At 47.1% G+C, this 27,242-nt stretch overlaps 1 protein-coding gene across 1 annotated transcript; it reads right to left on the bottom strand.

The window, feature by feature from the left end:
- Positions 1–6,772: 6,772 nt before the first annotated feature.
- On the bottom strand, positions 6,773–15,153 carry LOC140219584 (neprilysin-1-like). The gene is made up of 3 exons (XM_072289487.1): positions 15,082–15,153; positions 12,186–14,101; positions 6,773–6,893 (listed from the first exon to the last, which is right to left on the bottom strand). The coding sequence occupies exons 1-3, from the start codon at positions 15,151–15,153 to the stop codon at positions 6,773–6,775; spliced, it is 2,109 nt and encodes a 702-aa protein (XP_072145588.1).
- Between the last annotated feature and the right edge of the window lie 12,089 nt (positions 15,154–27,242).

Here is a 27,242-nt window from a genome sequence, read left to right as displayed (position 1 = left end):
TATATATATATATATATATATATATATATATATATATATATATATATATATAGAGAGAGAGAGAGAGAGAGAGAGAGAGAGAGAAAACAGATGGCGCAGCAGAGGCACGCGCATTTGTACTAGTTTTGTATTAAAAAAAGTACAGCAAAGATGCATGTATTTACGGAGTTCAGATAAAATGAAGGCAATGATATAGTGGCTGCAATGATTAAGAGACCTGTCTACCTTGCCATCTCCGCCAAACCACTCTTCCCGTCTTGTTTAGAAAATCAAATGCCTTTTTTGAGACTTCCATTGAAGGCGCACCAACACACGTGTCCCCCAAACCATAGCGATCTTCACCGCTTCAATTATTTCACGAGTTGCTTGCGCCGGACTTCTTATCACGCTGCACTGAGTGAATATAACGGATTGCATTCACAGTTCCTGCAGTGAAAGGCCAGATGGCCCATGCGTCCAGTTTGCCCACGATTTGCGTGCTCACCTAGCTTATCATGTGCGCAACGACCCCTCTGGCCAGTGTGTTTTTTGTCTCAGCACAATGGCAATTCGTACACAACGTTACTCTCACATTTAACACATCTTTGTCGGTGCTTTTTCTGGCAGCTGGGCGTCTTGAAGCCGCAGTAAGTGACCTTGCACAGATTGGGAAGCTTGTATGGCGCTGAAAAGATAAGTCTTGCATTTCAGTTATTTCCGATATTCTCCAGCCTGTGTGAGACATGTGTACTACGGCATTACTACGTATTTCTGCTTCACTCGCTCCGTTTGCGGCGTGGCATATTGTGCATCCTTTCGGGCTCATTTGACGGTATTAATCAAGCTTTCGGCCACTGCTATGACAACATGCTGTGGAAATCTGCAGTTTTTATTTTCTGGTTACCTGCTTGTGCCAAGAAACTGCTGCAACACTTGTGAAAACATGAACGGCGAAGCGCATTCATTAAGACTAATTTGCTATGCCTCTTTTTACCAACTTGAGTGGTAGAACGAAAAGGGATGCAGTGGCTTGTTGGGACTTGGTTCATACAGCCAGCGCACATGGCCTTCCTCGAAAAACATTCTTACCTCAAGGAATCGCAAAGCCTTGTCGTTTGGCAATTCATGTGTGACTGAGCGGTTGTAAGCACTTGGTGAAAGTATCTGTAGCACGTGTGAAGTATCATGGCGAAGCCTGGCTGAAGTTGTTTGAAGAAACATTAGGTGGCCATCAACGTGCCTAAATACATTCTCCACATTTGTATTTTGTATGCCAGCTTTTAGTTGCCTGTTTACACGAGCAAGATAAAGATCGCTTAATATTGGCGCGATGCAGGAACCAATGCAGATGCCTTGCTCTTGCAGAAAAGAATTTACATGCCACTTGGAAAATGCGGCACACGCGTAAAAAGAGAACAGTTTAAGAAATCATTGTACAGATATGCAGACGGAATTCACACATTCAGTTTATCGTAAGCATCAATAGCCTCTTGAACGCATGTTAATAACTATTGTGCAGCAGGGAATAATACAGATCCTTAATCTATAGAGAAAGCGCTAAATTACGGCCTGCATGCATCTTCAAGTAGCTTATCACTTCTTCCGAATTCTTGGTAAAAAATTCACCGACAATTACGATGCTCCCTAATGCGAGATTTGAGCGCCGCTCTATACGTGTTTTCATTTCGCGATATATTGGCTGGCGCGGACATTCGGCCTCGTGCGGCACGTTGCACACCGAGCGAAGTGTGGCCCGTCTGCCTCGCTAATCGGGAGATCGAGAGAGGCAGTGCGGGGGTGACGCGTGCGTGCCATTCAAAGCAGTCGCCGCAGACAGACCTCCGCTCATGCAGCGCGTTGTTTCCATAGAGACGCTTGAGGAGGGCGAGGGCTCTTGCCCTGCGTCTGCCTACGTTGTGTTGAGGATTAACATGACGGGGAAACGGTGCAACTCGTATGTTGTTCCTTTGATCTTCTGAAATTTCATATTTGCGCTCTTCCATGAGGATAGGGTTGACCCCAAGAACCGCCAGGATCTTCTTTCCAGCCGGGGTACGGGATAGACGGGCCAGTTGGGCTGACTCCTGGGCCTCGATTATCTCGTCCAATGTGTTGTGCACTCCTAGTTGCATAAGGAGATCCGTGCTCGCCCGTAACGGAATGCCTAGTACTTTTTTTATACCTTTTCTGATGAGCGTGCCTAATCGTTTCTTCTCGGAGTTATACCAGTTGTGCATGGCTGCCACATAAACTATATGACTCATGAGGAAGGCGTAGAACAACCTGAGGAGGTTGTCTTCCTTTAAGCCTCCACGCCTATTCGAGACTGTTGATAAGTGTGATCATGTTCTCAGTCTTGGCTGTGAGCTTGTTGCGCGTCGTATTGTTACCGCCATTGGATTCGATGAACATGCCAAGCACCCGAATGGTGTCTACTCTGGGGATGGTACAGCCGATTTTAGTGTGGGGTTTGATGTTTATTTCTGACAACGGTTTCTAACCTCTAGGTTTGGGAGCTCTCCTGACTGGCCTGTAGAGGAGGAGCTCAGACTTGCTCGGGGAGCATCTAAGCCCGGTATTTTGCAGGTACATCTCTGTTTGATCTACAGCCTCCTGTAAGCCTAATTCAACAGCTCCTTCGCTTCCTCCGGTGCACCAGATTGTGATGTCATCAGCATAGAGAGTAGGATTGATCCCTTCTATGTTGGAGAGCCTTTGCGATAGTTTCTTCATGGCGATGTTAAAAAGCAGTGGTGAGACTACCGCTCCCTGTGGCGTGCCTCTGGGGCCCAAAGTGAGATGGTCGGACTTGAGGTCACCGATCTTGAGCGTGGCCTTGCGATCCCGTAGGAACGAGCTTATGTACACTCTAAGAAGAATTCCGGGGAAAACGGGAGCAACTGCGCAGTTAGTCCCAAAAAGGGCGCTTTCGTCCCTCAAGGGAGTAACTGCATGGATGTGCGGGCCGTGTGCAAATTTTCGAGAGTAAGTGTTTAGTCCCTGGTCAGAAAGAGAGCAACGGGAGGACGAACGGCAACAGTTACTCCCCATGCGCTCCGCTGTTTTCGTCCGTGTCGTGCAGTGATGCGGCAAAAACTGTGTTGTCTATAAATCGTCAATAGTTCGAAGTTCGTGCACTGTCTATTGAACTACATGCAAAGCAGCACTTTGCCTCGTCGTGAGAAAATTGCGTAAAAATTAAAGTTGGGATGTGAAGAGCCATGCCCTTCGTTCGCACACCATAAGTGAGCAATACACATTAAACGCGCAGGTCATTGATAGACTGCCAGATTTTGCTGGTGAATAGTACCTAACTTCCTTCCGTTCCAAGGAGATTACGAACTTAACTGAAGCGATGTGTAGCTCATACGGGACACACTAAGCGACAGAGCAATTGTCCGTCTCTGTCGTCTTAGGTGCCCCGTTTGAGCTCGCTACACGTTTACATCGCCTAGTGTTGCAGTTTAAAGCACCCTAAGAATACTCGGGCAGATTTCTTTTCGCTCTCGCTTATCGTTGCAAGTACACTCAGCGTTACACTCTCCCCGCACAGCATACACAAAATGCCGAGTCGCTTTTACATTGCCGCACCTGCGTTCTGATGCTTAACCTGTCTCAATTTCCTACCCCCCGTCATCCAATCTGCGGCGTGCAGTGGTTAGAGTAGCTTACTTGGGAGCGAGAGGACGTGAGTTCGAATCCTACTTTCGGGCACTTTTTTTTTCAGCTGAGTAATCTTTTTTATTAGCGTATAAATGCCTAATTTTATTAATTCCACCTTTGCGGAGCATCGGAAATAATGACCGTTACTCCCTTGAGGAGCATCGGAAAAGAGCAACTGTTAGTCCTCGGAGGAGTAACGGCATGGGGAGTAACAGTTCATCCCCTCGCACTTACCCCCTAAAGGGAGGAATGGTTGTGGCAGATCAGTTGCTCCCCAAAAGGAGTAACCTCAGTACCCCATTTCCTCCTTTTCTTGTTAGAGTGTATCTGTGGAAGGTGCCTCCCAAATTGAGCTCCAAGATGGAGTTCAGAATGTGAGCATGGGATACATTGTCAAAGGCCTTCTCCAGGTCTAAGCCTAAGATGCCTCTTATATCTCTTGTGGTGTTGTCAATGATTTGACACTTGATGAGTTTCATCACGTCTTGCGTTGACAGGGCCGGACGAAAGCCGATCATGTTGTACGGAAACAATCCATGTTTCTCGATGTGCTTGGAAATTCGATTGTGTATGTGGCTGAAGGGCTCGGCCTGACAGTCCCAACGTGGGAGCGGCCCGCGTCAACGTATGGTTGACCTTCAGGACCCAATAAAGTTCTCCATACCATACCATAACATGTTCCGATACTTTCCCCATACAGGACGTGAGGGAAATGGGTCTGAGGTTTGAGAGACTCGGGGGCCTTCCAGGCTTTGGAATGAGAATCACCGAGGCCATTTTCCAGGACACCGGGACGACCCCTCGCTCCCATATTCCATTAATCTCCTCTGTCAACCATTCAATAGAGCAGTCGTCCAGGTTTCTGAGGGCCGAGTTGGGGATGCCATCAGGACCAAGGGCCCACCTGCCATTTAGATTCTGGAGAGCTTCCCTTACTTCGCATTCCTTGAAAGGGTTGTCTACTAGGGGCAAGGTGAGCCTTTGTAGGGGGGATAGTCTTCGTCACTCGAGTTGCCCAGTGGCAGATACTTGCGAGCGAGACTGTCGAGTACGGTCTGCAATGTCTCTGATTGTGGTGCCTGGTGTAGAACCTTCGCTATCACTTGTCTTTGGTTTGACTTGGTGTTGGTATCATCGAGCAGACGCTTGAGTAGGTTCCATTTAGCTCCAACTCTCATCTGGCCATCCACGGAATTGCAGACCTCATCCCACTGTTGTCGACTCAAGGTTTGGCAGTGATCTTCTATAGTTTTGTTGAGCTCCGCGATCTTTTTTCGGAGCCTTCGGTTGAGCTTCTGCCCTTTCCATCTGTTCAACAGTGACGTTTTAGCTTCCAGAAGATGAGCGAGGCGGCTATCCATCCTGTCCACCTCCACTTCAGTCTGGATTTTTTTTTGTCACCGCGCTGATATCCTCCTTTAACTGTTCAGCCCACTGCTCTAGGCTAAGTGCTGTCATGTGTTTGTGCTCGCTCTTCCCTAATCTTCCCTAAGCCACATGTAATAGGATTACATGTGGCTTTTCCGGGTGGGTCCGAATGAACTGTTGGAGGACATTCCTTTTACGATGGAATCCCCTACAGGTCCACTGCCAGATATTAATTACCCTGTGATGTGCCGCCATGGTGGGACGTAGCAGTTAGCTTGTATTATAAAATGCTGCGCAGCGCAGCCGCTGCCGGCCTTTCAGTGTCGGTGTTAGTCACTTTGTCCAACGAGGTAATTGCAGCCATTGTAGGAACATGGCGCTCCAGATTGTCGCATCTGATTCCTAGGGCTCTGACCACCTCCGCGAGTTTGTCAATAACAATTTGAACTTTTTCGAGGGATTTATCAATTTTATCTATCGTTTCTTTCCACTTTACGAACACTGGCGCTCTTGCCTGAGGCATGAACTGCCAGCGCCCCCTTCTTGGGTAGACCATTGGCACTCGGTACCGCTACGGGGATCTCCATGGGCGTTTCTACTGCAGGGGCCTGAGTGGGTTGAACGGTCTCTCGCTTGCTGGCTTTTTTGAGTTCTGTAATTTCTGCTCTGAACTGCTCCACTGCGTATTTTAACGAAGCGTTTTCTTTTTCCAATTGTGCAATCCTGTTGTGCTCTGGCGATTGACTCTGGCTACCAAGACTGTACCCCTAGAAGGGGCACGGTCTTGGTAGCTGCCATCCTCGCCGCCGGGGTCTCGGGATCGGCTCCTGGATCTGTGCGAGCTGCTGAGGGCCGGCTTCAGAGGGGTTGGCGACCCAGTTGGTTGTTTGGATTATTCGCGGTTGCGCCGTTCTCTTCTCCGTTGTCTAACTACGAACGGAATTTGGAACCTTTGCTTGCAGGTTCTGTCAGGCGTGGGATGAAGGCCACTGCAGAGGGGGCACTGCGGTGTACATTCGTGCTTATTGTCCGGGTTGCTCGCACCACATCTGCGGCAGATTGCATTTTCAGGGGCTGGGCAAACGTCAGCTCTGTGGCCAAGCTTCCCACATGCATAGCAAACGTCAGTTTGTCTGCGATAGACAGAGCATTTGACCAAACTGGGACCGCATTTTACGTAGTCCGGGACTTTGAGTCGATCAAACAGGATGACTACCGTGCTTGTGTTCTTGATTCGTCTCACCTCGAGGGCGCGTGGATTCTTGGGTTGAATGATGAGGCGTTTGAGCTCCTCTCGATCGATGGTGGGATCAATGTCACGAATAACCCCCTTGCACGAGTTTTCGGGGGCTGCGATATATGCACTAACTTCGTAGCTTGCTTGTCCAATAAGTATAGCTTTCACATCGGTGTAGGCCATGGCGTTGCATTTTGATGGTGTGCTTGCCACCAATATGTATTGAACCATGTTCGGACATATAATAACCTCCGCCGTATCCGCCTCCGTAAGTCTAGCAGCGGTAGTGAGGGCTTTGGCAACTCTGAAGTGGCCCATCCTCTTGATGTCCAGCCCTCCATGGAGACGGATTATGATTCGAACATGCTCTTTCGGTAGCCGAGGCAATCTCGAAGCAGTCGTTAGCCATGTCTTGACAATCGCCGGAGCCTGGCTTTTATTCCCGCCACGTCGCGTGTCGGTGACTCGGCCGCCCTGCCCGAGCGGGCCCTGGATGATGGATTTTCGCTTGTGTAATGCCGTGGTTCACGCAGCGCTCTCACTGACTTCGTCGGGAGAGATATCCTCACCCTCAACGGTGATTTGCATAGCCGTAGACATGGTGGCTTGAGCCTGCGGAACCGCGCTGAGCTCGCCCGCCGAGCCCCTGCCGGGCAGAGGTCGCGCAGAAGAGTCCTCGAACGATTGGGAAAATGTCCACCCACCGTTGAAAACTTGGTATCGGCGGAATCCTTGCAACTTTAGCCGTCGATTGGTGCCGACATCCTCAAGATTGAAGCAAGTTCTCGACCTTAATCATGTAGAGAAGCAGGAAAAGCAGATATTGACGCACGCTCTCGTTTCTTCTTCTTCTTCCGCCGCAATACCGATAGAATTGCGCAGTTTGTTCGTTGTTGGTGCCACAAAATGTTATTATCAAATCGATAGAATTCCAACAACACTTCTTTTTGCAAGGATTTGCCAAGCCCGCTAGCTCGTTGATTGCGCTCCGTAACGTTCCGATGGCCTCCGCAATCGGGTCTGATCTCAGAGGCCATGGTCATCAGTTTTCTCGTTACAACAGTTTGTGCGAGGCGGCCCTTGTGCGCCTAAGAGCCAAAGTGTTCGGCATGTGATGCGTCGTTCTCCTCGTTGCAACACCTCGCTCGTGGAAGTGCCATACTTAACATGGTTGTGAATAGTAATGCCGTAGCTTCTTTTTGCATACCTCTCACTATCGCGCTAATGTAAATCGCAAATTACATTTCTAAGCAATCCTATATCACAGCGGCACTCTCTTTCGCTTTCGTTACGTCCTGTCTGCGAAGTAGGCGAATTTGTCTTGTCGAGGCGATGTCATCAATGCCGCTCAACAAGCTTTCCCTGGCGGATTGCAGGGGTGCCACAGTCATTTCAGTGAAGCTGAAAAGTCTGCAGACTTTTCGAGCTGGTTACACTTTCTACGGAGTAAATGGTACTGATAAATGATACATCTGCACGCTTATGCTAACGTCTTAAATCGTTTCTTTTTTGTTCAGTACAAATGAAAATACAAATTTCGTGTTCATTGAGTGGCCTTCGTAGACGCATTCTACATTTCTGTTGTGTGAAAATAGGTGTGGTAGCAATCCGTGAAGCTTTTCTTATTCTGTCTGCGAAATATTTTCCAGCTGCTAAAACGCTTAAAGGGTCTGAAACGGTTGGACAACTTTTTAAAGTGCGCAGGGTACAGTTAAAGTGAAGCGTCTGTTATTATCGGAGCTACGGGCGATTACAAATTACCCTCCACCCTGGCAACGCATTTTCTCCTCAATCGGTTCGCCGACTGATCGGTGCTGAGCTGCGCCTTCACTGGCTCTGCCTCGTGATCTGACGCCGTGTTGTCTATTTCAGATTGTCTTAGAGACAGAAAGCGAGAAAGGCCGATTTACGCTCGAGCCACCCAGCCCCGCAGGCCGCACCGGACGCGTCCGGTCGTGCGAAAAAATTGCACATGTCGAACACTTGTGCACAAATTTCAGTTTACACTGTGTACTGTTAACTCTGCGTACACAGTGTAAACCAAAATTTGTGCACAAGTGTACGACATGTGCAATTTTTCGGGGCCGGGCGGCTCGGGCTTAAATCGGCCTCAAGCATCTCCGCTAGCCGCCTGGTAGTCGATCTTTAGCCAGAGCTATCCAAGCAGCGTGCGTTGCGAGCATTCTGTCGCCGCGCCCAATTGCTTCATGGGCTCGAAACTGTGATAGTAATTCTCCGGCGTGAGGTTTCCATATGTTCAACATCTTCCTTTTATCGTCATCGTCACCCACCATGTACCTCTTTCTTCCCTCTTTATTTCCCTCTTCCCCTTCCCCCAATGCCGAGTAGCTGGCTAGAGGAACATACCTCAGGCCGACCTCTCAGCATTTCGTATCATTAAACTTCTCTCTCTCTCTCTCTCTCCGGCGTGAGCGATGGCGGCGAACGCATAGGTCCTGGTGCCGATCGGATACCGGCAGCCCGATGAGCTAGAGACACTCTGCTGGCCCGTTGCGTTGCAGAGTGACACGACGTCGCAGCTTGACATGTCGCCAATCGCTATATTTGCTGCCCACAACGGAGTAAGGATGTTCAATATTCCCCAGGAAACCTCGAGACCAACACTAACCACGTAGCTCGCGTGATCCCGGAACACGTTGTAACACAAGCAGACGACACTTATTGTGCGCAGAAGTGCTTGCATGTAGTCCAACACTACCTACTAGGGCTAGTAGTCGTGATCTTGTTTTATTCACTGCTTCTTTATGCATATTGCAAAAAAGAGAGAGACAAGCTTATAGCTTGCTGTAGCCGTTGTCAAGAACTCCTTGCTTCGCAAACATGTCAGGTGCTGTAACAGCGATCAGCTGTGCAATGACAATCATTGGTTGAACATTTTTCTGAGTTTACAAATCAACATTTGTCTCAAAGGGTTCTATTAGAACCTTGGTCGTGCCCTTGTCGTCAGACTTGAGTTGTAAAGGCCCTCATGAAATTCTTCCACGAGAGTGGTCTGAATTTGAGACTTTGAAGAGTCTTCGCTGATCAAGTTGATTCGCCACCATCTTCATCCTCATAAAAACCTCAATTTTGAATGCGTAACCATTTCTACGCTTACGAAACCATAAATTTGTCCGTCCGTCACTTAAGGCGAATGCAATGGCTCATTTTCTTTTGCTTTTTCACGTTTTCTTTCTCTCGCATTTTTTCTCCCTTTCCCAAATTTCTCTTACGCTCATATTTGCTACTAGCATTGTATAACATCTGTGCTTATTTTTGTTCAGCTTACTTTTATTTATTTTAGTACCATTCTGTTATACTTTATTTCAGTTTTACAATTTGTCGCTAATACTGTATAACGCTGCACGTTTCATTCTGTTTTGTTTGTTTATATGTTGCCATCCACTCCCCTTTGCAATGCCTCGGGGATTGAGGGTATCGAAATTAAACAAACAAACAAACAAACAAACAAACAAACAAACAAACAAACAAACAAACAAACAAACAAACAAATAAATAAATACCCTCGTAAAAAAGAGAAAAATGCAATTTCTCACACCCACGAAAGGCTCAGCAAAGCTTTGAGCAACGTGAAAGGAACACTGCATCCATTCATTGAAATCACTCATACAACAGACAAAACAGCATGCTTTTCGATAAAGAAGAAGCTGAAAACAAGCATCTGAACCATCAATAAAGCACTGCATATCCCCCTCAGCGATTGTGGTAGTGGTTTTGCAACAGTTTCGCTTGACATCCAGGTCGATAAGAACCAATAAAAATTCACAAGGGCCGGATAATGTTCGATAAGGGAGGTAACGACCGATGAGGATTGATAACGGTTTATGCTGGTCGAATCAAGTCTCATAACATTGATAATGAAACCGGGCTGTGGGGAGATGAGCGAGTGGCTCAAAGCTTACGCATACTGAGACAACTCCCACAGAAGTTACTGCGTGAATTTGTTTACTCCTGTTTCCCTTTCCCAATGTTGTGTAGCAAGTCAAAACTTTGATTCACATCGCCCTCTCAGCTTTTCTATGGCAATATATGTTTCTCTCCTCCTTGATTTCCATATGGCAGCGACTAGCAGTGGTAGGCTACCGCATAACACGGGGCAAAGCAGCAGCTATGCCGTCGAGTGAGCAGTTTCAGTTGATCGTGCCCTAGAAAAGATGGCGGATGGGGGTTTGCTGCAAGTAGATAGATGGCGCTTGATACTTTGAACAGTTAGTTTCCGAAGGGGAGCACATACGTGACTTCTATGATCATCTCCTATACTCAAAGTCTTCTCAGTCAGCCAGCTGTTTTTTTGTAGCTACAAATTGTTTTTTTTTTTCAGATTTCTTGTTTGCTTAATTTGTAAACCTCCAAAACATTTTTCTTGCATCAAGAACGTCCGAATTTACCCTTGCGATTTCACACTTTTGACGACTCCATGTTGTGGACTTGTACTCAGTCTTTGGTATCGAGGCAATCCTCAAAACAAATTTTTCTTTGCGCTCCTCCATATTCGTAAGACGCCCAACCCATACGTCACCCTGCAATGCCTTAGTTCGTAGTTTTGCCGTGGGCTGCCAAAGCCTATGCGCTCGCAGGCCTTTGGTGAAACTTGACACCCAACAGGATATCCAAATTTAAGCACAGAATGGCATAGCTGCAGCTCCAAAGTACCTTTGTTTTATTATAGCCACGCTCAGCCACAGCTTGCCGTGGGTGGGCCAGTAACCCTCTGCGTTCACTGCGTGCGCTGCTTCCCAATAGCGCCACGGCGAAGTCCGTCCTATCAGGCGCATTCTTAAGTACTTATAGTCCGAAACCAGATCAATATGCGAAAAGAGAATAGTTGCATTCAGCGATGTCTCGCCAAACAATTTGCAAACAATTTTAGCCACTTGTGCAGTGACCTCATCATTTGAAGAACAAGCAATCAAAACGCTAAACACATAAGGGCGAAGAAAGGGTCCGGGACTACTAGCACAGTAAACTGGGAACAATAGATTTCACTTCAGATAGAAAAAAAAAAAAACAGTACGTAAACTACTCTGTGCAAAATTATGTACCGATCCATGCCACAGGTCTTCTAAGCATCTAGCGACTTCTTTCAGATGAAATTGCAGCGAGCCGGCCATAATGGGTAGAAATGGCACACAATGCATCAGCTTCTGCCTAAAAGCTGGTGTGCGGGGAACATGAGTTTTGGGGTAAATCGAGCGGTGGTGAAACTGCGAGATATGCACCGTGTTTCACAAGACGCAAACGTTCGATATTGAAGCTATATTCACTACTATATCTGTCCCTTTCAGCACTGCCATAGGAAAATGTCAAATTGTTATATAGGCAGACGTGATGATTTCAGGTTGCGTTATAGGGTGGCGAACGACACACTGACGCTGAAGCCGTTCGGCAAAGTCTCTGCGGATGCCGGGATGATTTCTTAAAGTTCAGATCTGGCTCATGCTACTGTGCCATAGTAATGTACGTATACAATGCACTTCATGGCAACATGCTTGTTGAACAAACATTGAAAGAATCACCCATATTAGAGCTTATCGAATCATCTGCGCGCCAAGTTGCCTTTACAATTGCATCACTGAGTTTCTCCATGTTTGTGACACAAGCGTGTGTTCGAACTAACAAGGAAAGCTCGAAGAATTAAAAGACAGTTGCAGAAAGCTAACAACAATGCTAACTAAAGCTTCACACAATAATACCAGCAATGTAGTTTTCGTCCCCAAAATATGTAGTCACTGGTATCGTCTGTGCTCGTTTACGTCTTCATCCAAAGAAGAATTCGCATTTCTTTTCGGCATTCATCTTGGATCCTACAGGACATTGAAAAGCTTCAGCGAAAGCAATGGAATTCCTCGCTACTTTGTTACAGCCGAAATCACGGGAGTGCTGGCGACCAGAGATTTCGCATGAAATATAACACAACGTCATGAAGAAGACCTTGTCTTCCGAGAGGTCATTGCGCAGCGCCAGCGGTTCGCTGCCGTCTCGAACGTGGGATTGCTTCATGGCTGCGTAGGCTATCGCAGCAGCCGGCGCTTCGGGGAAGAGGCTGCGCTCTACGGTGCCGTCCAGGCATCGCTCCCTGTCGCGGTATTCGAACAGCGTCGCATTGGACAGGATGCTGTGGACTTCGGTTCCGTTGGACGTCCACCTCAGGCCTTCGCTGTCGAATGCGCGAACTAAGTTAGTCGCCACGAGGTACAGGAGACCACCGTACAACATAGACTTCGCACCGTTCGGATAATACAGCGGTGCTGCGATGGTGGCGGTCGCAAGCTCTACAACGTTCGAGACGTAATCGTAGAAAGCGTAGCCAGGATAGCTATTCCAAGGCAGCCTCATTGTCTCCATGTATGCGCCAGTCATGTTAGCCTGGCTCGCAGCCACTCTCGTGCCCATCCATAGGGCCGCGAAACTTCTAGTATCTTCTGGGAACTCACCGTACAGCTTCTCCAGCAAGTCGGCGTTCACGATAGCCTCGGGCGGCCACAATGACTTCTTCACAGCGAAGATCTTCTCGCTTAATCGCGCCTTGCTCTCATCGTCCATCCAGTCCGAAGCGTTGACCCTTTCGACGGCCGCCGAAACCACGTTGTCGAAGCCTTCGTTGACGGTCTTGATGTCCCTCGCCGTGAACCCGAAGACGAAGTCTAGCGCTGCAACAAGAACCTTGAAAGAAGCCTCTAGCTGGTGGCCGCAGTAGACGGGCAAATGCGACGCGGCTTTGTCCTGGCTCCCGTAGTAATCGATGAGCATGGGGTAACCGGCCACAGCAGAGTAGTACTGCACGAGTAGCCACGTCAGGTGCATGTTCAGCTGCGCCACGTCGTACTTGTTGAGGAGCTCGCTGACTCTCGGCAGGAGGCGGACATCACTGACGACGATTTCGTCGTCGAAGGTGAACTGTCGTCTCAGAGGGATGGATGCCTGGAAGCTTCGAAGCCATTCAAGAGCCGAAGCATTGGGAACGTGGGCCGGAATGTTGCCGAATGAGAACACCGCCTGCCGCGGCACTGCGGTATTGTCCAATGACTTAAAGGTTTCGAGTATGTACTTCTCCATGTTGCGAACCTCGTAAACAGCTGCTTTGTTCATGGCGGGTCTCGTTGTCTCGTCCGGATACATGTGAACGAGAAACTGCTTCCAGTACGTAGTGTACACGGATTCAACGATCACATGGTGATAGAGCAGCGTGGGAATGAGTGCGCTCGGCCGAATCTGGACCCGCAGCCTTGCAGTCGACAAAGAATGGTCCCGTATCTCGAACACTCTCACCGACACCCAAAATGGGGAATGCCACAAATAGGCGAGCTTGATTACGAAATCGAGCGGCGGTTCGAAGTAGCGTGGCGATTCGGGCCAATTCATTCCCAAGTCCCTAAGAAATTTGAGGAAACGCGGCAGATCGGGCTTGTCTGACGGGTACTGATCCAGGCACATCTCGTACATGGTGAGCGCCTTCTTTCCGATGGGAAGCTTGCGCGACCCGCCGTGAAGTATGCCGCGAAGCCTTTGGAACCAGGAGAGCCGGAGTCCGTCAAACACCGTCTTGAAGAACTCGCTTCGGTCGGAGGAGGAGGTCGCCGCCGAGCAAACGAACGCTTGAAAATCTTCGCAGGGATCCAGCGTCCAGTCGAGATGCTCAGTGAGCAGCTTGGCGTGCGCGCGGCAGTCTTCCGTGTTGCAGAGCTGCGCGCGGACATCGGTGCGTCGGTGCGAGCTGGCAAGCAAGATGACGAAGCTGAAGAGGGCGACAACTCCTAAGGTGACCAACACGAGTGCCCAACGGTAGGACTTTGCAGCGCCAGGCTCTGACGCTGACGGCAACTCGGTTCTTGGCTGCAACGAACATGGAACGGTGTCCGCTGTTGGTAGCGAAGCAGGGTTTGGGCGTGGGCTAGTTGGTATTCCATTGCAAACTTGACTACGGCGCGTACAGCGCGTATTTGGAAGTAAGCGCGTATTTGGAAGTAAGCGCATGTCGCCGCCGTTCTTTCGGTCCTTTTGTCCGTGTACACGCCGTAGTCAAGTTTGCAAAGAAATAGGTAGCGAAGGCTGTTTGCCCTGCATTGTCTAACACCCGCTTTTTCATTTTTTTCTGAGCGCATATTTTGTTAAAAGGTTGACGGGGATAACGGCACGGCAGGATGCTACTAAGCAACACGTGACGCTGGTATTCTTAGATAACTTTACTAGACTTCCGTACTATATTCCAGAAATTTTGGGGCTCTTGATTTTTTTTCTTCCACTTATAAAAGCGCTGGCCTTTTCTTCCCTCTCTGTGCTCGTCGTGTTTTTGTTGCGCTGATTTTCCTCACCAGTATTACACCTCGTCCTGCTTGTTACCCTGCTTTAACCAGCTGCCCTTTTCAATTACGAAAAGTCCGCACTCAGTCAAAATGGCCCGTCCGTTATTTTTGAACCGATGAGCCGCTACTTATAACACTTGATATTTTTAATTCAGTTTTCCTTGACTGTGGGTGAGTTCGGGATCGGCGCTACGTTCATCTCGCAATAGATAGTCGTAGGTTGCCCGTAGCACATACCGCCTTACGGATTAACAAGAGTCTGCCCCCGTAGACGACTATAGCAACGCTGGTAGCGACATCTCGTGATGATTTGTCCAATTACTACGCCTTTGATGCGTTTGTGTGTTACAACACTGTTCTCGTCAAATAAAAAATGGTAGGTGACCCTAATCTTTGACTTGGGTGTCTCTTAGTGGCGCTCGTGCCTCGGCGTTGGTATTCTTTAGTTCATTATTGGGCAACTGCTGTCCATTAATTAGCGGGTAAATATCATGCCAGCTTGTGTGTCACTTCATTAGTGGTGTCACTACTTCCACTTTCTACTTCCGGGTTTCCAGCAATTTCGCCAAAGTCTGCTCGCATGGCGGGTCTCTAAAGTGTACGATTCTGAGCTTTGGTGTGCGGTAATCAATGATTTCTCCGTCTAATTATTCCAGACACTTCAGTAATTCAACTTAAGCTCGGATAGCTTATAACGAAACCCATTGAGTTTGTACTTTATTACTTGTATTTTTTCTGACTTATTTTGAATTTTGTCCTCGGTCATCTCAGTGATTTCTAATTACCTCTAATTATTCCAGACACTCCAGTAACTCAACTTGTAACTTAAATTACGCTCTGATATCATATCTATAATGCAATTCATGAATTTTGTACTGTAATATTCTTTTTCTATTTTTTTCCTGATCTATTTTGAATTTCCTCTCCGGTAGTTTGAGGAGGTGAAGCGGAAGTGCAGCGCAAGAAACAAGAGTGTCACTTGATGCTCGTGCCATGATAAAAAAAGAACTGAATTTCAACGGCTGCGTCGCTACTGGCAATCTATGCAGCTAAAGAATGCGTCAGGTCACGGTAATGGCTGCAATGTGTTTTCCGTGTCCTCTCTGGTTAAAGCTTTCGCAACATATCGAGTAGCTGCTCGTGCAGACGTCTCCGGCAATCCCCGTTAGCGCATATCCAGTGACGTGGGAGTTTAGCTTGAGCAGATTTTTAACACTTATTGCTCTTGACTAAAGGCCGGGTTTACCGGTGACGTTTGCGTTTAACTGGCAGCCTCGGTGCCCCCACCACCTGGCTCAGTGTTTACCCGGAGAGCACACAGAACCTTCTGCGTTTGCCGGAATACCGGACAAGCTAAATCTTTCTGATACCTTTACGAACCCGCTAAAACTCTCAAATGACAAGAAGACATGAAGTTTTCCTCCAAACAAGTATTTTTGCGGAAAGAGCCCGTGCATGATTATCTTCTAACAAGCAAAAAAGACACAGTTGGAGAAAAATTAAGCAGGTCCACTCACGTAGTTCGCCGGTTTAGTGAACGGAAGGGCCGTCCGTGCAGGCCTCAAATCGGGGGCAGACGCGGGAAGCTGGACCTTCCCCTCGACCTTGCTGGAGCTGATGGGAAGCTGCACACCGCAGAATATTGCCGGTTGTTCATAGTGCCGACATGATCTGCTGACAGGGCAACGCGTAGGGGGCGTAAAATGTTCTTGTTAAACTAGTGGGTTGATTAATCTACATTTTAGCACCACAGCTGTTGAATTGGTAGCAGTACGCTGTAGCCATTGAAACGCTCCGCATGCGCTCCAATATTTTAATAAGATATTCATACATATTTATTGGAAATCATACCGAGTTTGTATGGAATCCATGTAGATTTTACACAAATTACTTTAAAGAACGTATGAAATATTTGGAACGGCATATGGAACGTTTCCGTAAAATAATTGGTTGTTTATGAATAAATAAATAGCGCAGTCTGCTATCACTTCAACGGCAGTCAGCAATGGGGGGGGGGGGGGGGGGAGTAAAAGGACAGGGTGAGATGATAGAGCAAAGAAGCGAATCATTTGCATATACACAACAGGGCGAATACTTAAGAGTCATCCACAGTTCGCACGTGAGGTGAGTCCAGAGATTTTGTCAAGCGGCCTTGCACACCAGCACTGTCAGGTCACGTAGAGCAGCCAGGCGGCGAAGCCCGACTACTCGACAAATGGGTTTTACTTTATATGCCTGCTTTGTTCGACGTGCCTTTTTCATTACGAATATTTTATGCGCCTATTTCGTTCAGAAATTTCACACACGTAAACCTAGCCTGTGGCGATGTCTAGTACAAAATTTGAAAACTTCCCCATCGGGAAAGACGATGGAGTCGTCTGTTGTCCGAAGCACCAAGGGGTCCGCGCACGCCGCTTCGCCCACTTATAGAACATACAGCGCCAGTGTTACTTTTCACAGAGTCACCAGTCAAGAGCTCTCTGCGAACGTGACTGATACGAGTCACTGGTATTGTTTTCGCCAGAGTGAAAAGCTTTACGGTACATACCACTCGTATGGCTGGCACGACAAAGCTGCAGAGGTTAATTCTAACTCGCGTGATGCCTTAATGAAAGCACGTCCTCCTCGCGGCCTGCAAAATAATTCGGCTCGAACACCGACACAGCACGCTAGAGATCGGGTGGAAAAAGAAGCTGTCGAAGGATGAAACCCACCTCAAAAAAGAAGTCATTTTAGGTCGTTATTACGTCTCAACACAAGGATGTTAATTGAACGTATGCCACGTGCCAAACCACCGCACCTCCTAAGCAGACATCAGCGCGGCGTTCACCCTCCCATTACCTGGAAATTGGAGAAAAGGATGAACGGATGGGAACCACGACAACGAATGGATAGGCGCAGGTAATTAGACGAGCCGAATCACCACCTATCCCTCGGCACTTATCCAGCCGTTGAGACAGCGTGTAAACCGGCAGTTGCAGGGTTCCACGAAAGGCCCTCAGCCCGCGCTTCACCTTGCAGACTGAACGAAAGACGGGGTGGGCAACGAGGAACGAACTAGGTGTCACCGGATGACTTCTTTCTTCCAGAAATTCCAAACAAGTTTCTTCGAGGCGGAGTTACTGCGGGTTATGGATAGCATGGACGTGGTATCGCAACGGAGTCGACGATGGTGATCTGCTGCTGGACAGTCTTCAGATTCCCTAGTCGTCTCGCCTAGGGAAGACGACGGCAAAAGAGAGACTTTTCGAGAGCGACAGAGGGTCCTGATGTGAACTGAGACGTTAACTTGCTCCTGTATGGAGTGGGCTTCCGCACTGGTGCCGTGTAACTAAGCTAAATGAACCCTTTTTTCTTCGTTTTCTAAAACTTGACGTCGTAATCGATGGGCTTGGTGGTTTCCATGCCCTGAACGCCACCCTAACCGCAACATCGTCTTAAGCAGTCAACTAATGGAGATTCTCGGGCAGCAGATAATGAAAAGGGCTTTGTAGGTCATTCACCTTTTATTGCAATGACATCTGCTTTCGTGGGCATGGAAGTGAATATTCTTACAATCACTCCAGAGTGATCTACAGTGCGGAGAAAGCTATTATTGCATTCATAGGTAGATTTCTCCCGGGCAAGTATTCTGGTACGGACAATTCAAAATATCGCCTTTATTTCCTAATAAAGGCCCTAAAGATCAACGTTGCCAATTATTGCCTGAAATGACATAACAATATAACCAAACAGTGCGGAAAACGTGTTACAATCTGCGTAATGGTTTGATGTCTTCGTTCAACATCCGTCAAAATATCAACTATGCACTAAACGCGTCATTCTGCCGCTAAACAAGCTAGATACCCACTAGATCAATTTTATACACAATTCACTTGTAACCCTCTCCAGGTTCCTTCACTGTTCAAACAATATTATTGCTTTCAAATATATTCGTACACGCTGGGACGGGTACATTTAGCCTTCCTATTTTTTGACATTCCGAGATTTCATTATTTTGACATCAGGCTTGTATATTGAGAAAGGGAAGAGCGACAAATATTCCAATGACAGTTGTAGATGCTAGCCTAGCGAAATGCCTGACATGCTACTTGAAATGATATCACGGATTAGAGCCATTTATAGGACATACACAGATTGCAATATGTCTCTCGCGTCGATGATAAGCTTCACCTTCGTGGTTCGCCTTCTTCAGGCACCACATTTGCTGCCATGATTTGTATGAAAGCTCTAAAAAAATTAAAGTTATCAAATAATTGCAATGATAGTTTTCATAAGTTGCATTATCATCGTGACTTATGTAAGCAGCTAAGCCTCCACCCCTCCTTTCCGCAGTACATCGTACGCAGATTAGACCACATTTATAAGCTCTGCATTTCACCGCATGAAAAATTCATTTATTTATTTGCGCCACGCACACCCAACGAGTGCAATCACCTCTTCGAATCAATGAAACCTATCTTAGACCAGAAAACAGCGTAATAGCCAGAGTAACACTATATAGAACAAGTAAATAATAAACTTATTACACTTCCTCTTGTCTTTGCCGAGTAAATATGTACTAAAGAAATATCTTTGCATTTTGCTGTGGCACCTAATGTTGTACAACATGGAACTAACAACTCAAGTAATATTGCGCAACAAAAAAGCGACACGGACGTAAGAGAAGACACACAAAGCACTTGGTGTATCTTCTCTTACGTCCGTGACCTTTTCTTTTTGTTGCGCAATATTACTTGAGTAATGGATTACCAACTTGTGCGGAATGCTGCTCTCATTAAGAACTAACAGCACTTTTCGTACGTTCTGTCGTGCAGTACCTTCCTTGAGTAAGGCTATTTGACCTTCAGGGTAGTCCGAAATGAAAACACGGAATGTTGCTCAACCTGTTGCAAGGAACCTCCGACTCCCGCTACAGGCTTCTGCAGCCGGATCGCTCTGCCCGTACTTCCTCCTTTCGACACCGTCTGCCGGGTGGTTCCTCTGCTCGGATCCAACTGATCTGTGCGGCCAGAGGACGGGTCAGTCGGGAGTGTGTGCCCTGGGCCTCCGTCCCGATCCTTGGCCGAAGCCGGCTCGGCAAGGCCGGCGGCTCCGATCGACGGGGTGGTGGCGGCTACCACAGAAGGCACCAATGTCATGCCGCTCGATGGGGACTTCGAAATGGGCTCCACCTCCAGGGTGCCGCCTTCCTGCTCGGTGAACCGACCTCCGTTGCCATCCTGTTTCGGTGGCGTCGCCTGCGGACGGGCCGTCATCGACAGTTTTTAGCAAGGCGACCGCTGGCAGCAGGCAAGAAGCGAGAATTCAGTCAACGAGTGACATCGCGCGGGACTGTAGGGCAGAAGGTCTATACGTGAGTGGCCTACACGAACTACTTTACGTTAGAAATTCTGTGGGCAGAATTTTGTCAATGTGCTCTGTGTGTAACGTGACTCGGGACTTATGTGACGGCCGGCTGTCACTAAGTGTCAGATACACACTCTCTCAAGGCCACGTTACACATGCTGCACGGTTCGAACTTGAAGCTGTGGAACATGCCCGACCCACGGGGGAACGATGACTTGCACGTTGCGCGCTACGGGAGCACTGCTGTTATACTTTGTTGTGTATGTCTCTGAGTGCATGTATTAGCTGTTTGTGTCTTTATATTTATTTTATTATTTATTGTCGTTGCTCTCAAAGCCCACAGGGCTTTACAGAGAGCAGTGGCATGACTCTGAAGTTGTTGTGGCACGCAATAGCGGCGATGCAGGCAGGGAGATGGTTCCATTCTCTACTGGTGCGCGGTATGGAGGAGTTGAGGTAAGCACTCGAGCGCCAAATCGTCACTCGAACGTTGAACCGATGGTAAGCACGTATGCGAAGTATACAAGAAGGACGAAGTAGAAGTTGCTCCTTAAGATCAGGATTAGCGCTATAAAATGTTTTAGAAAAAAGTCGAGACGAGACAGGCGATCGAGTTCACGTAAACCAAGGGTTGATTTCATGGAGGAGGCATTGGCATGACGAGAATAATTGGACAAAATGAAACCAGCCGCCGCGGTTCTTAACGGACTCAGGAATGCTCGCGAGGGAAGCATACCAAGGGTCCCATATCGAAAGTGTATATTCGAGCTCGGGTGGTATGAGTGCTTTGTATGAGGATAACTTTACCGGGACATTTGCAGATGAGAGACTGCGTCGTAAGGTCCCAGGGCATGCGATTAGCGTTCTTAGATGCGAATTCTACGTGTATATTTTATGAAAGGATGCCTGTTATGTGAACACCAAGGTATTGATATGAAGTGACGCTTATCAGCGACGTAGTATTTGGGATGTATACTACTGGGTTAGGATCTTTTGAATGACGCGAGTTACGTATGCACGTTCACTTAGGTACGTTGAGCTTCAGTAGCCAATGGGAGCACCAAGAAGAACTGTTATCCAGACCATTTTTGAAGCATTGCATTTTCAGAACAGTCAGTGACAGTTCGATAAACAACATGGTCATCGGCCAACAGTTTGATGGCAGATTGAATTTTAGTGGGGAGGTCGTTAACATAGATAAGAAACAACAGTGGCCTCAGACCAGAGTCTTGTGGTACACCGACGGCAACAAGGGTAAGTCTGGAGCCGCAGCCATTGGCAAACACATATTGTGAACGATCGAAAGGAAACATTTAATCCACTTGATGTTGGGATTGACGTTAAACTTGCTTAGCTTACAGAAAAGTAATTCATGCGAGACAGGATCAAAAGGCCTAGCAAAATTTTGGACAATGCCGTCTATCGTGAGGCCAAAATCAAGGGCCCGAAACAAATCATTAGTGAAGGACAAGAGTTGTGTTTTGCAAGATAAAATTTTCCTAAAAATCTTGTTGACAGGAGGTGAAAAAGTCAATTACATATCGGAAATTGGAGCAAATTTGAGGATATTATATATACTCCATTAGTTTAGATGGGATGGTAGTTCGCGATATCGGACGAGAGTTAGAAGGTGAGTGTCGACTACCTGATTTATGGACGGGAACCAGCTTTCCTATACCTTCAAATGTCATGGTATGCTACAGGACTGCAAGGACTGTCAGAAAGAATTCAACGCCGGATAAGATCAGTCACATAGAGAGCAACTCACTTTTTCGAATCCGCTTTATTGCACCTCTCCAAGACAGAATCACGGAGGGTTGGTCAGCTCGCCCTCTTTTTACTATGAAGAACACAACCGCGCATCGTAAGTTTCACTGTCAGCGAAATTGTACAATACATAGCGGGATACTCGATAAGGAATTCATACTCGGCCAGGAAGCAGGTAATTGAGAGCTGCTAAAAGTGTTTCATATGGCCGTCGAGCTTCAGAAAGAAGACACGCAGTTTGACGCAAAGTCGAGAAATCTGGCAGGCCTTGTCCTCTGCTTCTTTTCCTAAGAGAGGATGCCTTCTTACCGTTGTCGCGGCATCGGGGACGGCCGACTCTGGAACCGCAGCCACGGCACCTTCCCGAAACGGATGTCCCATGCTGCCACTGCTTTGCGACACCGGCTGAACCGACGTACAACTTCCGGCTGGGGACAGTAGCCCAGTGGTGACGTTTCCCTGTGACGATGGCTGCTCCACGGCGGGGGCGGCAGGTGGCAGCCGGGATGGCCGGGAGACGGGGCTTTCCACGCCACTCGCGGACATCTCGCTCACATCGGAGGAGACGATAGTGGACATCGTGGCCACCGACGACGTCCTGGCCTTGCTGTCCGCCATGTTCTTGTGCCGACGACGGCGATGTCCCGTGTCTTTCTTGCCCACTTCCTTAGACATCGCGGCCTGGGAAATTTGCAGTACAATTTTCGATAACGCAGGAGGTCTGCACCCTCTTGCCGATCTTTTACAAAAACATTTTGCCACCACACGAACTTTGCAAAAGTAAATGCACACGTGACGTTCAGTATAACGCAAAAAAAAGAACAAACATAAAGCTGAGCCATTTACAGTCTCGCGCTGCAATAGATGCTGTAAATCTAGACTTGGGCCGTTGTTTGTTTCTTGCAATGGATTTTGCGGCTTCAGCGAATTCCGCAAAGATCCCTGCGGCGTTGCTGTACCAACTGAGCGGCGCCTCTGAGCAGGAAAAGGATTCTGTCCTCTCTCTCCTACTGAGCTGATATGGATGCACTTTTTACAGCGATAGCGTTATGCGGGGGCCGAGACTTCTTGCACTTTGGAGATCCCGCGTTCCCGTGACAAAAAAAGTATTGGCCGTTTACGAAAAAAGTGCAGTCTATTACCACGGCTAGATGTCACGGAGGAATAACGCGAAAATTGGCAATTGGCGCACGCGCCAGACATTTGAAAGAGCGACTTTTTGGCATCGGAGAAGCATATAAATGTGATCGGGGCCTAATAGGTAAAGCAATTGGGCTGTCGTGCTGGACGACGGGTGTTCGATCACACCACCGGTCACGCATTACTACGGCCTTATAGATGAACTTAACCCACTGCGGAGGTATGTAACACAATACTCTAGATGTGTTGAGCTGCTGCGAGCGCTTCACAGTGTGCACGACGCCATATATGTTATACGAGATACAGAACCGTCACTTTATGTTTACGTCTACGGCTGCTCGTGTGCGTAACAGGCGAGCTTGCGTACTGTTATTCAGCAATATCACTTTGTATGTACGCTATCGCATTCTTATAGTCAGTGGGGCTAATATATAGCACTGTTGCTTTTTAAATGCAAAGCATTTCTTTACATAGTAAAAGGCCATATGAAACGCGAGGCCGCTCAAGGTCGCAGAGCTCGTTGGATGGATGCATGTTACGAGAGTCCGCTTTAGAACGGGGCGGTGGGCTGCACCACCAAGCTCTTGCTATTATACTGCCTAATGTCCTACCTAGATCAAAAAAGAAAGAAAGAAAAAGAAAGGAAAAGCGCACGATGGATTACCATAACGAAATTTTCTGGCCCCATATTGTGAAATTTGTTTTTGTACGTCTCCGTTTTTTGTTGTTTCCCTATTTTTCTTCCACCAATCTTCCAATTGCCACTTTCTAATCTCCCTATTGCGGGCATGTTTACTTTCCCTCTGCTTTCACTGAATCCAAGGGCTTCAAGGAGGCCAGTGGTTTCTAAATCGAGCGCTGGGCAGATATCTTACCATTCCAATAAAATATGCTCCATCTTTTCCCCAGCTTTACCGCATCAAGCACATGCTTCTTCCTTCGTATATCTAGCTTTATAGGTGCGTGTTCTAAGGCATCCTCATATCGCTTCGAAAAGTTATGAGCTTCCTTTGAGTTATCATAAATTATTTCTTTCCTGATTCAGATTTTCGTTTTAAATAGCTACTCATGACAGGTTTCTTTTCCATTGCCGCCACCCTTGAGATTATTTAAGCCTCTGACTTCCCGTTTGACGTTATTTGTTACTGTCTTGCTCACCCTACAGGCCGCACACTTGCTGGTAATCTTCCTAGTTCTTTTCCTCCACTCGGAATCAATGTTTTCCCTGTACAAATACCTCAACACTCTCCCAACCAATTTACTTTCTTCCATATTTCTCAGTCGTTCTTCATAATCAATTTTACTGTGAGTTACCCTCTTTTCAAAACTTGTCAAGCCCATATCACCCTGCACAGCTTCATGTGTAGTTTTCCTTTGAGAGCCCAATGCGAGGCGTCCGACCGACCTTTGTTTGCCATCGAGTCCTGATTGTAAACCTGATTTCAAGCAAGCAAGATCATTTCCAAAAGTAAGTCCTGGAACCATTATACCTTTCCACATACCCCGAAGCACCTCGTACGTGTTCTATCCCCATAGCGATCTGTGCTTCATTATGGATGCATTTCCCTTCCCCTTTACTGTTATTGCTTTTTCCTATGTTTCCATAGATCTATTACCTTCGTTTATTCATATACCAAAGTATTTACATTCTTTTAGCCGAGGTATTTCCTAGCCCTGTATTGGCACCGTCTGTTCACTGTTTTGATTGAATCCCATACACCTGATTTTCTAACACTAAATTTCAAACCTAAAGTGTTGCCTTCCTGTCCACAGATATAAGCCATACGTTGCAAATCACTTTGCTTGTTAGCTAGCAACACAATGTCGTCCGCATAAAATAAACCTGGTAGCTACTGCTCTACAACTGTACCCGCCCGTTTGTGTGAGAGATTAAAAACGATATTACTTCCTTCTAGCGCCCTCTCCATCCTCACCATGTACATCATAAACAGCAGTGGGAATAAAGGGCTTCCCCTGCCTCAGGCCCTCTTTATCAACAATCACCTCCCTCCTCATCCCTTCCCATTCAACGCAAACGTTATTTTCTAGATAAATCTCTCTCCACACCTGCAGACAATCATCGCTTAAGCTTTCCCCTTCCAGAATATCCGACAAAATGTTGCGGCATACGTTCTCCTACGGTCTTGTAATATCTAAAAAAGGCCACATATAACGGTCTGTTTTCTACTCTCGATATTTCAATACTCTGAGTAAGAACAAGTAAGTTATCGTCCAAACGCCTACCTATTCTAAAGCCACTCCGAAGTTCTCCGAAAATGTCATTATTCTCTGCCCATGCTTGCAGCTTTAATTTGTTTGACGGTATTGCTAACCTGTATGTTACTGATTTAATGGTCAACGGTCTATACGAGGGATTTCTGTCTTTCTCCCCCTTACATTTATTAACTTCATTCTACTTTATCGCCAATTGTGTGATATTCGTCTATCTTTTAAAGTTTTTTTAAAGGTTTCACCAGATCTTCCTTACTTTTTGGTCCGAGTTCGTTAATCAGCCTATCGGGAACCTCGTCTATCCCTGTGGCTGTACGCTTAGGAATTTTCTCTTAAGCTTTCTTCCAGTTGAAACTTGTCAGCACCAGCTCCTTTTCCATCTGGTTCTCTTTCATGCTCTTTTTTTCTTCAAATGCAACCTCGTCATTGCCTTGGAAAGATTCGGCTATTATGTTTCGGATGTAATTTGATGCCGCTTCCCCTTCCAATTTCTTTCCATCGTCGTCTAGGATATGTTGCTGTATTGTTGCTGACTTCCTGTCCAATAATTTTATGTGGTTCGAAAATATTCTAGGTGCAGCCTTCTTTTTCTCGCGTATTTCTGACAACCAACGTTCACTTTCACCTTGTATCTTTGCTTGCACCAGTATTTAAACCATACATTCTTTTTCTACCGGTATATTTCCCATTTACTGGCTATTTCATCCTGCGGCAACTGCGCTCTTTTTGCCTGCCTGTGCTGTCGGGATGCTTTCTGTCGTTCGGTGATCGCTCCTCGTATCTCTCTGTTCCATTAGCTTTTCGGTTTCTTTTTTCCTTTCCAGCGAACTTTTTTCTCTTTGCGTATATCTGCCGCTATTACACTTAGAAGCTCACTATATTCCCTTTCTTGGCCATTTGCCAAGTTCTTCTTCGACTCTTGCGTCTATATTTGTTATTTTTTCAGCCTCCAAATTTGAAATGGCCATTTTGCACTGCTTGCTGTCTTTCCCATCTACACATCCCATTTTCAAAATTATGTGTGTATGGTCCCTCCCTATGCTGCTATACCCTTCCTCATCAATGACCATTTCTCTCAACTTATCATGAATTCCTTCTGTCATCAGTCATTAATCAATGGTCGATTGCCGGTTTCCCACTTCCCACGTGATCTGCCCTTAAAACTTAGGCCCTGTATTCATGATAACTAGGTTATGTTGCTCACAAGGATCTAGCATTGACTCCCAGTTGTTGTCGTTATAGCCATCTAGATTTTGTATGTGGGCATTCATGTCACCTAATAGGATAATTTCAGCATACTTCCCGAAACCCTTAATATCAGCACTTATACATTCCACTAACTCTTTATTCTTCTCTGTCCAATTATTTCCGGTCCGCAAATACGTTATGGCTGCCAAGTGTTTTTTTTTTCACTCATTGTACCTTCTTTCCTTCTGCCGCTCTGCATGTTGATGTAGCCAATTGCATGGCGAGCTAGCTTTCTTGTTTTCTCCCTGTTTCAGTTATTGATGGCGATGCTATTCTGAGGTTCCCGTAGGGGATCTTCTTCCTTACTACTTCTATACCACCTATCCTGTGGCGCCCCCAGCAGGAGAGGCAGTAACTACGAACACAGACGGAGCCGGTTTCAGGTGCCATTGAGACGTCTGTCTATTCTGTCACCTTATCACAGACGAAGGCCGGTGACACTCTGTACTGAGGCTTGCGATGCACTGTAGAATGCTATCACTGCGTAACGACGGATAAGATCAACCACGTAGAGCGCAACCTACTTTTTCGAATCCGCTTTATTACACATTTCCAAGACAGAATCACGGAGGGTTGGTCAGCTCACCCTCGTGTTTCTATGAAGAACATAACCGCGCATCGTAAATTTCACTGTCAGCGAATTTGTATAATACATAGCGGGGCACCTGATAAGGACTTCATACTTGGCCAGTAAGCAGGTAATCTAGAGCTGCCAAAATTGTTTCATACCGTCGTCGAGCTTCAGAAACAAGACACGCAGTTAGAGGCAAAGTCGACAAACCTTCCAGGATTTCTCCGCTGTTTGCTTTCCTAAGATAGGGCGCCTTCTTACCGCTGTCGCGGCATCGGAGACGGCCGACGCTGGCACCGCATCCACGGCACCTTCCCGAAACGTGCGTCCGACGCTGTCGCTGCTTTGTGAGCCCGGCTGAACC

The sequence above is a fragment of the Dermacentor andersoni genome, chromosome 7 (genome assembly GCF_023375885.2).
Source record: "Dermacentor andersoni chromosome 7, qqDerAnde1_hic_scaffold, whole genome shotgun sequence".
Lineage (NCBI taxonomy): Eukaryota > Metazoa > Arthropoda > Arachnida > Ixodida > Ixodidae > Dermacentor > Dermacentor andersoni.
Note: the sequence above shows the minus strand (reverse complement) of the source record. Positions and strands in the feature narration are given on the sequence as shown.